The sequence below is a fragment of the Eleginops maclovinus genome, chromosome 22 (genome assembly GCF_036324505.1).
Source record: "Eleginops maclovinus isolate JMC-PN-2008 ecotype Puerto Natales chromosome 22, JC_Emac_rtc_rv5, whole genome shotgun sequence".
NCBI lineage: Eukaryota > Metazoa > Chordata > Actinopteri > Perciformes > Eleginopidae > Eleginops > Eleginops maclovinus.
The window spans coordinates 9,358,025-9,371,583 of NC_086370.1; the positions used below are offsets into that span (position 1 = coordinate 9,358,025).

General features: G+C 37.9%; 2 protein-coding genes across 2 annotated transcripts in view; both read right to left on the reverse strand.

Moving 5' to 3' along the window:
- disc1 (DISC1 scaffold protein) overlaps positions 1 to 2,526 on the reverse strand; it is a 40,521-nt gene extending 37,995 nt beyond the window's left edge. Inside the window, 1 exon segment of the mRNA XM_063875427.1 lies at positions 2,002 to 2,526. Within this exon segment, the coding sequence (XP_063731497.1) occupies positions 2,002 to 2,068 (67 nt within the window). The 5' untranslated portion in view covers positions 2,069 to 2,526.
- A 2,592-nt stretch (positions 2,527 to 5,118) lies between these two features.
- Positions 5,119 to 11,316, reverse strand: tsnax (translin-associated factor X). Its single transcript, XM_063875208.1, has 6 exons — positions 11,083 to 11,316; positions 9,992 to 10,081; positions 9,776 to 9,890; positions 9,460 to 9,590; positions 6,394 to 6,515; positions 5,119 to 5,740 (listed from the first exon to the last, which is right to left on the reverse strand). Exons 1-6 carry the CDS (start codon positions 11,096 to 11,098, stop codon positions 5,363 to 5,365), a joined length of 852 nt encoding a protein of 283 aa, XP_063731278.1. The 5' UTR covers positions 11,099 to 11,316; the 3' UTR covers positions 5,119 to 5,362.
- Positions 11,317 to 13,559: the final 2,243 nt, after the last annotated feature.

The following is a 13,559-nucleotide window of genomic DNA, read 5'->3' on the forward strand; positions in this document are numbered from 1 at the left end:
TCCTAAACTTTCAGTTTCCATTCCTAAACAAGACATGACGTGGCCCCGGTCTATAACCTCCGATCAGCACATTTGGCATAATGCTAAGCAAGGTTAGGTCTTTAAAGCTCTATTCCTGCAACTTGATTGGATAGCGTTGCATCAAACAAAGTGTATCTGGGAAATCAAGTGTCAAAGTGCTTAGAATGAAAAGTGTAAACTCAGGAAATAAAGGGAAGTGTATTGATTTGATGCACACTTTAAATAACATACTTTTAGATATATGGACTTGGGGGAAGGAATTATTATTTTTAATTAAAAAAACTCAAGAGAAGTTGAGAGTCATTGGTGTAAGAGGAATAGTCTTACTCAATTATACGTCTGGTTACAGCAAATAAGCAAGGGAGGACCAAAAGTAGTTAAAATCAGGGGTCTGAATAACCCACACTGCGACAATCACAGCTTTCTAATTGAAACTTTTTGTGAATGCTAAAGAACCTCTGCACAACTGTGGGAAAACGAAGCGCCTCAGACAGACGAGGCTCGATTATTTACCTTTGGGAGATTAAACAGGCCCTCGTCGGAGCCCTTAGGTTAAACACAACATCCCATTGGCTGCTGAAAGAGCTTCAGCCACAGAGCAGAGGAATGCAAAGGATCTAATAAAAACACAAACGTTTGAGGAACAAGCTCAGCACCCTCACACACACACACACACACACACACACACACACACACACACACACACACACACACACACCAGCAGATCTACATGTCAGCAGCCTCCTGAGAAGTAGTGCTGCTTAGCAGATGTGCAAAACTTCGCCACTTGTGACCGACCACAGCAATGGAAATAGGGAAGTGAAAGTCTTTTGACCGTGAATATGACAGACAGTAACCAAAGAAGAAAATCTATCTATCTGGAAAATGTATTTAATGGCTGACAGGAAACATTTCTAGTGTAAGACCTTCGCTGCATTGCTCTGGAGAGACTTTTAAATAAAACACTTCCTGTTTGGTCACACAAGGATCATAAACTAGCTGAATATGGTTGAGCTTAGTGGAGTGAAGACAAAGCAGAGACTGACATAGTTAAAATGACTACACCCACAATTAAAAATGTTTTAATTTCTGCCTTCTAATGTCAACATCCATCATACAAAATTAGTCACTTTGAATTTAGATGCTGTTAATAACTTCTTATATTTTGATGTTAACAATATGTGTAAAAAGGCTGGTCTTTCTTTTAGATGCTGAAGTAATCTTACAGTGGTAGTTGGTTAGCTGTACCTTCACATAAAACACTGGTTACGTGTATTCTTCTAAAACATGAAGAAAATAATGGCTAACCTAATGGTCACTGGTGAAAGATTTGCAACTACTGTAAAGAATCAAACATGCTAAGGTCATAACTTGATTATAGAAAGTGTATGTATGCCAAAATTGAATGAAAACAAGTCATTACAGGCATCCTATCAGAAACTGAAATATAAAACAGTGGGCGCAAATGCAAATGAGTTGGGCAAGATAAATCTTATAAACCTGGGTGCCATCATACTGTACGTCTCCATGTCTTCATATTCACGGGGGAAACAAATCTTTCGCAAGTATTTTGTCGCTTTGCACTGATCACTGACTGTCAGGGATCCTTTGAACTCTATGACCTGAATGATTCAAAGACATACTAATTTTTTGTATTTATAACAGACAAAGCGGTGGTGATTGTCAGTGTGGAGAATAGAGATCCCTCTTAAGCTATACACTGTTTATTCAGTGACATTAAGCAACAAAGGGCAAATACTAGATATTGTTTTGGACTAGTCAGACCAGTTAAAAGAGGAGAATACAGTATTCAGATCCAGTCAATGACAACTAAAAGCTGAAATATTAGCCAAAAAGTAGCCTTTATAAGAACCATGTGAATATTTAAAACAGTCTTCATATCACCAACATCGTCCCTTATGCAGCAGACCTATGCAATTTCGTGAGAATCAGAGGCTGTAGGAAATAAGTTTGTTTTACCTTCCATGACTTCGCAGTGAAGCAGAGAGTTGCTGTGACATCCCAGCCCCATTAGTCCAGCAAACATGTTTCCATTAACAACAAGCTGTTTGTGGGCAGAAAATGTCAGATCCCGGCTCTATAGAGTTACATCGACCATGTTTTAGTAGAAGAGGAGCCAAGCAATGCGACTGATCTCATTTCCGTTGTGGAAAATGAACCCAGGCTGTTATTTTCTCCCCAACTTTGGAATGACTTGTGAAGCCGGCTTTCCTACACACGTTCCTTTGTCCATGATGAACATTTCCTGACACAATTATTGATCCAGTACTTCATAGTGTAAGTTGTCTCCTCTGCGGCAAACAAGTGAGTCCATTTGCGTATTTTAACACACGGTCTGGAGATAAATAATCATGTCTTGTTGGAAATACATCCAGTGGTGAATGTTGTAAATGCAGAAGTAATGAGTATGAATGTGTTTCATCGATGAGTTGCCCAGTAATCCGTTATTCGCTGCTGCGCCCATTCGTTGTGCGTCGTGTTGTAGCAGCGCTAGGAGCCCCTACGTGTTCAGGAATTTGACTCCAGACTCCTTCAGCCCGCCTCATAACCACAGCAGGCTGCACACTGTGGCTGCAGAGCGGACTGTGCAAACGCTGCTCTATGCGCACGCTGTGCTGATTGTCATGACTGAAGCTGGTGGAGTAAAATACAATATTGTGTAAAAAACACACCCAAAAAAAGCTATCTTTCTACGTCCAACTCTGTCAAAGTCAAATAAACAATACTACACTTAAACGATTAGCTTACTTTAAGAATGTTCCTTATTATTATTATGTGAAAGTTTTCACATTAAACTCTTTCATGCATTATTTATCAGTAACAAAGTAAGCTTTTTTTGTTTCAAGCATACAAACCTACAAACAATAATAATAATTTTCCTAAATATATTTTATTTTGCAGCAGTTCAATTTACAATCAGCCAATCAAAAGGCTCCTTTCAATGGGCCAACCAAATTTCTTTCAATTTGCCACTCTGATGGCTCTTGATAATAATCATAATCAAGCATTCTATTTATAGAGCGTTTGTCTGGAAACTCACAGAACTCATTGTTCAATTGATCAATTACATGGCTTCGTTATCGGCCAATTACATGGTTAGTTTTAATAGGCCAATGACAGGGCTGGTGTCAATATACCAGTCAGATTGCTTGTTTCAATCAGACAATGAAATGGCTAGTTTTCATCGGCCAATACCAGGGCTCGTAACAACGGACCAATCAGTGGCCTCCTTTTAATGGGTCAATTAAATTACCGCTTTCACTCTGCCAATCAGGTGATTCGTTGAAATATACCAAACAGAGGGCTTGTTTCAATAGACTTATCAGAAGTTTTAAAAAAAATGCAAATCCGAAGGGTTTATTGCAATAGACCAATCAGAGGGTTAATTTCAAAGGGGCCAATGAAATGGCTTGAATCTATTGGAAAATCAGATGGTTCATTTCCATCCTTTATATATACATACTATAGTTTCCATCGGACAATGAAATCGCTTTTTTTGATTGGCTTATCAAATGGCTCTTTTCAATTGGCCAATCAGGGAGCTTGTTTCAATTGAATAATCAGGGTTGTTTCAATTTCAGATTGCTAATATAATCAGTAAAAAGGTACATACCTTTTTAAAGTGTATGTCTCTGCACTGCAGACTATCCAACTGTTTTTTGTCAATTATGTAGGTAAACTTATTGTTTGGGTGCACAAATTCATGTTATTTTTCCATATTTTTAGACACCAATAACATCCTGACAAGTCTTGCTTTGTTTATGCAAGTGAGGGAATGAATAAAAGACCCCACATAGAGCAGAGTCTTTTCAACCCCCTTCCCCTCCTTCCCACACATCCAAGTGTTCCTTTTATTCAGTGTGGCTGGTTGATGGACAAGACTCAGTGATAAAGAGCTCAGTCAGCCGACAAAACAGAGTGCAGCCTTTATACTTAGTTAGGCCACATTGTGAAGGGAAAGAGAGCTGTGTGGAAGAGCAAATTAAAAGAGGATAGGTAAATAAATAAATAGGAAAATCAATGGTAAAAAAAACAAACGTTTATCTGTAAGGTAAAAAACAACGCATTATAATACTAAAAACAAAATAGATACAGATAAAGTACATACATAAATTAATAGTATTTACAACAACCTTTCGTGCACACCATTTCCTAATGTAATAGAGCTTCATGCAACAAAAAGTAAATTCACGGCAAAAATATTTGAAGTGATTTTTTTTGCGCAGGCATTGTAACTTGTTTTATACATGTATGTATGTTTATAATCTGCAGTATTTCTGAATGTATTTTATTTCATTTGTGTACAATGTTTTGCAGTTTTATGGATAAGCTTTTGCTCCTATAGATCTTAGTAGTACTGACATTGGCCACTAGATGACAGACTCGTATAACACTTAAACACATTCTCTCCTGTTACGTCTGTAAAGAGAATATCAAAGGGATGAAACGACAGATGATCCTTATTTGTTTATGACTACAAAGCTATTGATCAACAAAATACCAACTGTCTTACATTCCTATAATTGAAGGAGAATTAAGAGACAGAAAGTAGACATAATAAAGCCCCCATTGATGTTCTCATAGATAGGCAATTGCCAGCCTTTGAGCACAACCGGACCTCATATTGATTAATCAGAATCACTAGTAACATCTTCTTTAAAGTTAATTAATTCTGGTAGGAAAATTGCTTCCTCAATAAGAGCTTCTGTTACTGATTATTTATCACACAGGCATATCAAAACTACAATCAGTTGATAAGGAAACAGCAGGATATCAGCCAGAAAAATGTCTAAGTGTGCTCCAGACCTGATTCAAAATGTACGTGATTGCAGCGAGGTGAGGATTGTTTAAAGAGGGTAGAATGAGGACTCAGTGGGTTGTATGTGCCAGCCACAGAATAGGCACGTACAATGTTCAAAGGTCTCATGTTCCTCCTCCACACAGTATGCAGTGAGTGCAGGCAGCCAATGGTTCTACCTTAGATTATCTGTGTGTGATAGAGAGAGGGGAAGGCGGAGAGGAAAGTAAAATAAACATACACTATCAAGGCAGCTTAAAAACTAGGAGAGCATGACATATTTGGCACAGAACTCTTTTATTCAAGCAAAACAAATGAAGTCAGCAGATCTTTATCACAGAAAACATATTCTATTGTCTATTGTAACACCATTTTTTACTGTAATAATAAAAAACAAAAATCAGCCAGCAAGAACATATCAAAAATGTCAAATCCCATTAAAAATACATGTAAACTTTAACCAAAACCAGGGTAGACACTGACACCATAGAGAACGTAAATGATGTTGAAGGTTTGCATGATTTAAACCACTCCTTCCTCGGGTTCCATGAGCGTCGTTCTGCTGGAGAACACATCAGCCAGCATGTGTTTTGGTATTTCTGAGCCACGGACGCGCAGGGCGTAGCAGGCGTCCTCCACTTTGCCCAGGCTCTGTCGCAGCACGTGCAGCTTCTTGGAAACCTCGTACGGGCCCGTGTTCCCGATGTAGGAGAATCCGTCGTGGATCTGCCTCAGGAACTGACTCAGCTGAAAGGGCGTGTCGATGTCGCCGTTGCCCACACTGCTGATGCACATCCGCATCAGCTCGCCGGTCAGGTCAGCCACGCCCAGCAGGTAGTCTGAGGGCGACACCTGGAAGGTCAGAACTTGACCTCCTGGCTGCAGGGCGTCAGCAGGGCCCTGAGAAGGAAACATGGTAAGGAAGAAAGAAACATTCAAACATAAACGTCCACTTTTGGCTAGGCACTTTTGTCTAGGCAAAATGGCATTATTATTATTTGTATTATTATAAAGCCCTGCACAACAAATAAGCAAAGTCAATTTGTTCTCGAGCATGATGATGCTTTTACAACATACGTTGAAGTTCAAGCAATTTTGCCAGCATCAACAGGCAGCCATTATCTTTGTAAATAACAGTGGATAAAAAGGACATAATGACACATAATGCTAATAAATGCCACACACAGTACCACCCGATGTTGCCTTTGTGTGCCAGTGCCACTGCTTTGAAAGCATCATATAAAATAACAATCTTTTGAAAGAAACATTTTGGAGAACTTGTTTAAATGCTTTCATGACAATAGTGAGATGAAGTACACTAAATGTGAAAGTTGCCTGCCGGCTGTAGCTTGAAATAATGTATACCGACACGAGCTTGGTTCATATCAAAGTCATTGCAAGGAAGCAAATCAGTGTATTTCCCAAAATGAAACTACATTTAAATCTAGTTGAGTTTATTTTTTGAAAAATAAGGAAAGAAATAAACCCAAAAATAAGAATTAGGCCTATCAAACAAGCATGCAACTTAACCAGAAAGCCATCTTCAAATTTACCTCAGAATCTTCCTTCTCTGTTTTCATGAAGACCAGTCTGGCGTTGATCTCCTCCAGGCTGATAAGGCTGCGATGACGAATATAGTGCAGGAAAGAAGCGGCCTCCACATACTCCTGGATCCCTAATGCATGAAAAAAAAAAAATCACATTGAAATATAACCCCACAAAGACCTGGGAAATACATCCATATATTTCCCTGCTGTAGCTGTTAAATCGGACTGTGTTGTCCATAAAAATCACTACTATTTCCCAAATGGCACGTAGAGTGTGTGTATACACTACATGGTATCTGCACAGTAAAGATCACACATGTAGATGATTCAAATAAAAGCTGTTTCCTGTTGCTGTCTTTGAATTGAGCAACACTGACCCTTTTTTGTAGCGGGCTGAGATGACCTCTCATCTGTTTTCTGGCCCTGTATAAACAACAATCAAATAATCACAGGACGGAAGACTTTGTGTCTGAAGTTTACTTTTGGAGCGGCAATTGAACTTCAAAGGGCCTCCTATCTCAGCGTGTCTTACAACGGCAGCTGAAGAGAGGAGAATGTGGTTAATCTCAAATTCAATTACCTTGACTGGACTTTTTAATAGTTTACTAATTACGACTTTTTAAAAGGTTTTTTACTCTAAGCAATGAAGAGCTACATACACATATTTTCCAAACTGAAAACGGTTTGGCAGTTTCAGATGAGATTTCTGTCATTTTAATTTAATGGTGCATAGACATGTGTTTACATTTCGGCAAACGGTGTGTAAGCTGACTCTGTTTTATGTCTGGAGCATCGCAATCTGTACCCTTGGTAAGTACAGTACGTTTTTGTAATATTTAGTTCGATGTACAAGGGGTTAACAAGCCAACAGTTGAAAAATGTCGCTAAATGCTATAATATTCTGTGTCTTACATATCCACAGTTAGAAAAAGTGTGTACAAATAAGTTGTTCTTTTTCTCGCTTCCAAAACAAACTGTGAGCCAGATCAAGATGTCACAAAAGTGTTGGTGCTCATAGAAATGATACTGCTTTGATTAACATTATACCATTATGATTTATCAACATAATAAAACAACAAACAACTTAACATTGCCGGTTGCCCCACAGCTATGACACTTTTGTTTAAATTCAACTCAATCTGAGGCGGACAGGATATGACATGAAAAGGTTTCACAGGCTTTGAGGCAGGCAGGCGGAGCTCAGTTCCTGCGTTTGCTGCCAGGAGCTGTTCATGCTATTTAGTCTGAAGCAGTGGTTACCTTTGGTCACTCAGTAAATTACTGTACATGTTTAAACAATGACTCAAGGAAAACCAAGTGGAAATTGGAGGGATTTCACTGGAGTAGCAGTTGGAAAATTTGAGGGCTCAGTGCGGTATAGCCTGAACGGGGTTGTGGTGTAATATGTGAATTCATTTCTTCAGATGAGTTAAAGGTTTTTCAAGTTTAATGTTTGACTACAGAGTAGTTCACTGAGTTGCAGGTGAACCCTGGGAAATGCCCCTACAGTACACTTGTGTTTGCACTGTTTCATAGCTGCTCGCTGGGTCAAGCTAAAGAGCTTTTCAAAGGGCCGCGGTCCCCGGTTATCAGTAGCAATTACGTTCATATTCAGTCCACACTATCTCTAATGGCCGCTATATAAAAAAAAGCAGACCCATTACATATCACTGGAGACTTCTCGTCCAGCCAAGATTATCTGGTGAGGCCGTGCAGCAAGCCCAGTCTCAATCTAATAAAGATGATAAAAATGGAAAAAAAATGAAGCGTCTAATTGCTGGGAACTGCCAATGGTCACGTCGCAGAGGATACAGCGGTGATTCCTAAGTGACCACAATCTAAAAATGACTTCCCCAGCTGCTAGATAACAGCTCACTCTCGCTCCCAGTAATGTTTTTCTCTAAACACTGCAGACACTTTGGCTACGCTAACAAAAACTGATATTGATTCTAGTGGGAAAACAAGTTTATCAGAGGGTGTGTCTATCATATCCAGGCCTGCATCAAATCCACGCTCTCACACCGTCAGTTACTTTGCATTAAATCCTAAGCATGAGCACAGTCAGGCGACCTTTGTGAAAGCCCCTAATTATGACATATGCACTTTTGGAGCTTGTTTCTCACTTCCGGAATAAATTATTATATTGTAAAAAAAAAAATGAGGGTCACAATTACTGTAGAACTGAGAAACTTAAAAAATGAAACAGATAATAAAAGAGATACAGATGATAATTAAGGCTAAAGACTACAGGGGAACCTTGCAGAAGCTCTCTTTCAGAATGAGGATACGATTAGTCAGCCTGTGATCTATACAAGTATAATATAGTTAGAAAATGATAGAAAAGATAAGAATGCAGGAGAATTAAAACTCTTAATGGGTTACATTGTGGATAAATAATATAGAAAACGTCTATTTTTAGTTATATAATTTACAAATATGGCAACGTTCTTAAAATGAGCATTCAATCAGATGCTTATACAAAATGTTTTTAAAATATTCTCTGTGAGGCAGTTATTAGGCACAGCGGTGCTTTGAACTAAATGACAACGTCAGCATGCTAACAGCAGGTTAAAAGTTCACCATGTTCACCATGTTCACCACCTCAGGTTACTGAGTTAGCATGCTTTGCTCATTAGAACTAAACACACGGCACAGCTGAGGTCTACAGGCGTCACATGAGTTTGCAGGTTCATAAACCAAAGTATTTAAAATAATAAAATAGTGTTAAGATGTAAATAACGCACAACACCACAGCTCAGAAGTTTGATTACGGTTTATAGAAGTTCTCTATCTTATAAAAAAGATACATTGTACCAAGTCATGTAGAGTTGAGAAGTGGTAGAATAACATCTTCAGTTTTTATTGCAGAGCCAAAGGCTGTGGAAACACACTAGCGATGGTTACCAACTGCTGTTTAAAAAATATGGATGAAAATTGCACAACTATTTTTCCAAATAACTTAACCCTGAACATGTTGTATATGCTCTCTTATGCAAAACTAACATGTTATAATATACTGAAACAACCACGTACAATTAAGGCTAGGGTTTGTAAAGGTCTGCGGTAACTCACCTGCCGTGAAAGCTCTGTGGAACTGAAAGATGTCCTCTCCTCGGAGCTCCTCAGCAATTTGCCCAATTTTCTGCCTGACTGCATCCAGTTTCAATTCTGCTTCATTCAGAATATCCTCTGCATTTGGTACACTACCAATAACAGAAAACACACAAAATAAACGTTAGAAAAACAAATCAGAAATGTACAGAAAACAGAGTTATATTGTGTTATTGCAATGTGTATTGCATATGTACTGATCAAAAATGAGAGGCATACTCCCATTAAAATTAAACAAGGTTCACCAATTAAGATGTATTGTTAGACTTATATATACCTGGTCACTCTATGTAAAAGGAAAATGGTCCTCTTGCTTTCGATGGTGACGTCTCGACTGATCTTAACAAGGCGCTCGTGTTTGTCGTGTTTGGTGTCAAGCTCCTGTTGGAAAACTTCAAAGACAGAAAACAAAGTTAATTTAATGTCTCAACACAAATGAAATACAGAAAACATGACGGTGACACTGCAGTTTAAAGGCTGATGATGCAGTTACCTTTGAAAGCAGCGATGACAGGTGAAGATGAGTGTGCACTCGCGTCACGATCCTGCGCTATATCAGCATTTCTCCGGGAGCCTCCTTCACCTGACACAAAGCATAACGTCTGCAGTTTGACTTCAATAATAAATGGCTCTTGTTGCTGTCAATTTCTCCAAACTGACCTTGTCAAATTAAAAAGCCACTCCATCGATTTGTTCAATACCATCAGTTTAGTCATTTGCACCGATAAACAGCATTTATTTTGAATGGTTGCGAATAGATAGGCTAAATATCTAATGGAGAGTCTGTGTTACAAACTGGATTTTGAGCTTTAAACACATGGGTGTGTATATGGCCTGGGGGACTAACAAAAGACACCATAGAGTTATGGTGTGGGAATTGCATGGTTTAGCTTTGTTTTTGAGCTTAAACCATTTTGGGGAGGTAAGGATGGATTAGAAGCAAAACAATTAGATAATCAATAAATAATCTGCTTTTTATCTTTCTATTTATTAATAAACGAATGGTCAATTTGAAAAAAATCCAAGAATCCTTTGTTCCAGCTTCTCAAAAAATGTTTATCTGCCGATTTTATTTAAGTTTGTTATGATAATTAAGTTACTAACCTTGTGTGTTTCGCAGGCTGGTCAAATTTGAAGACATACGTTTGGGATTCTGACATTTTTTTGTAGTCTAACATTTTGCAAGCCATATTATTATAATACTTAACGAGAAAATAGTGGGCTTACTAAATCAATTATTTAAAATGCTTGAGTTGCAGCTCCGTTTGCTATCATTGCTAAGACCTTAGCACTTCTTAAAAAAAATAATACAATTTGAGCTACAGAGGGATCTCTTTAATCTACAAACAGTACTGTAATAAGAGAGGGACAAACAGACAGTTCAAACGTCAATGTTCGATTTGTTATATTGCTGTTAGGTCTTAACAGCTAGCATGCTGTATTTTAATTCCAGCTAACTAGTTTTTTGACGTTACGTTGCATAGCACAGTTAATGCTATCCAATGCTGATGACAACAACAACCAACAATACAGCTCGCTTGAACACGTTGTTATACTGACTTGAGTCTCAAAAGCTGGACTTACCTTCTCGCCTATTCATGCTTTCTGTATTGCAGGGTATTCTTTTAACAAATGTTACTAATGTACGCTCGGCAAGGGGTTTATTTGAACTGTTTCAGCTAGCCTTACAGAAGTCTGTGCTGCCGACCGAGTGTAGCGAGGCAGAGTGCTGAACAACGTGTGTCAGGGACTATCAATGTGACTAGAAAAAACAGACCCGTTTAAACATAAAAGTCATCATAGCTGTGTGTTAGTAAACAAACTGAATTTAACAGTTCTAAAATGACAAATAAAGCATATTTACTTGTTTTTAACAACAGGCATGTATGTGGTCCTCATTATTCTCCGGGCTTTTGCGCTGTTTACACGCGTATAAGGAAACGAGAAGAAGTGTATGATGGGATATGTAGTAACACAATAAGGCATGTTTTATCACTGCTTTTCTCCAATATACTAAAGTCACATTTGGGTCACAATTTTACATTTTAAATATATTTAAAGTTATTTAAAATAATAAGAGATATTTCATAGCAAGGGAGACCAAAGTGACTTGTTTGTTTGAAGAAATATTGTCCTGAAATATGACAAAAATATCGTTGTAGTTGTGTTTTATAGTTTAATTTAGTGTCATGCATTGTTGATTTTTGTAAATAAAATATCTAACCTAATTAAATGAAAATTTCTGTGTAAAATATATCCTTTGGGGGGGGGGGGGGGGGATGATAAGCCTGTGCATGCAGCCAAAATACTTTTTGTTTCGAGTAAAAATCCAGATTGAGTAATCAGACATCTCAAAGCTGCCACCCTTTATTAGCCTGTGTCATTTGTTGTTATTAAGCATGTTTCATCTAACCTTTGTTGATCAGATTACTCGCGTCTCTCCTGTAACTCCTCCTCCAGGGACTCCTGCAGACTGTGTACGTGCCATACGACTGGTGCCAACTTGAGCTTGCGCTTTGCCTCTGCACAGCACCCCCTGTCATTCTAACACCAGCTTCCCGTATTTCAAGACTGATAAGTCACACTTATTGTCACAATGATGTATTCATCTGATTATACGTTTATGCTTGATACAAATGATATTGTTTTATAATATGCATTCCGATGGACGATTTAAGTCCCTTTCTCAACCTCAATCATAAGCTTTGTTACCCTCCACTTACTGTTTAATCATCAATTATAGCACCAGCAACATATTTATGCAAAATGCTATTTTGTTTTGTGAAAGGAATTTCAGACATGCAAACCAGGGATGAGGGCAAATCACACTGACGTTGACGTTGAATGATGATGCCTTCACGGGCTCCCTCCAAGGTCTTTCATTCGGGCTTTCAACCTGCTGGCTTTTCCCAATGCCTCCGTTATTGAATAATGTCCTATTATCATGCGTAGCCTATTTTATAAATCAAATTGCAGGGATTTACGTCATGCTACTGCAGGAATGAAAGTGTGTTTCACACATGTCACTAATGCCCAAAGTCAAAACTGTAATTAGGCCTACATAACTTGTCCAGTTGGAGCTGCAGATGCACTTTACAATTGCTTTATTTTGTCATCTTGGTATTGAATATGAAATATTGGCCTCTAGCTCTACATCGACCCTGAGTGAGTGAGTGAGTGAGTGAGTGAGTGAGTGAGTGAGTGAGTGAGTGAGTGAGTGAGTGAGTGAGTGAGTGAGTGAGTGAGTGAGTGAAGTGGCAAAGACAGAAAGAAGTATGTTTCTGTAACATGTCATTTTTAATAATTCAACTTTATTTCTTCTATTCATGCAGAGTTGGTTCAAGCATTCAGATCCTTTACTGAAATGATATCGGATTGTAAGTGCTGCATTTAAAAGTTCAAACAAGTATTAGTAAATTATTCGCAAAATATTCTTTAGCTCTGAAAATAAAACCAACCATCATGCACGATATTCCATTTCAGTTCAATTGTATATATTATGTATATTGTTGGATATAGGCATTTGTGTGTAAGTAGCACTGAAGTAAGGTAGTTTAAGGAGGAGCTAGTTTAAATATTTTATTATGCAGAGGTGGAAGAAGTACTCAGATCTTGTACTTGAGTAAAAGTAGAAGTACCAGATTGTAGGAATACTCTGTTACAAGTAAAAGCCCTGCATTCAAAATGTAACTTAAGTAAAGTATTAGCATCAACATTTACTTAAAATACCAAAACTAAAAGTACTTATTGTGCATTGGCCCATTTCAGAATAATATATATTATATGTTTTGATTATAATGATCGATGCATTAATGTGTTATGAAAGCTGGACAAGGGGCAGCTAGTCTGATTTATGTGTTGATTATATTTCACATTATTAATCCAAGTCTGTAAAGTAACTCATATTTTAAAATGTAGTGGAGTAAAATTACACGATTAACCTCCGAATTGTAGAGGAGTAGAAGTACAAAGTAGTATATAATGGAAATACTCAAGTAAAGTACCAGTTTCTCAAAATTGTACTTAAGAACAGTACTTGAGTAAATGTATTAAGTTACTTT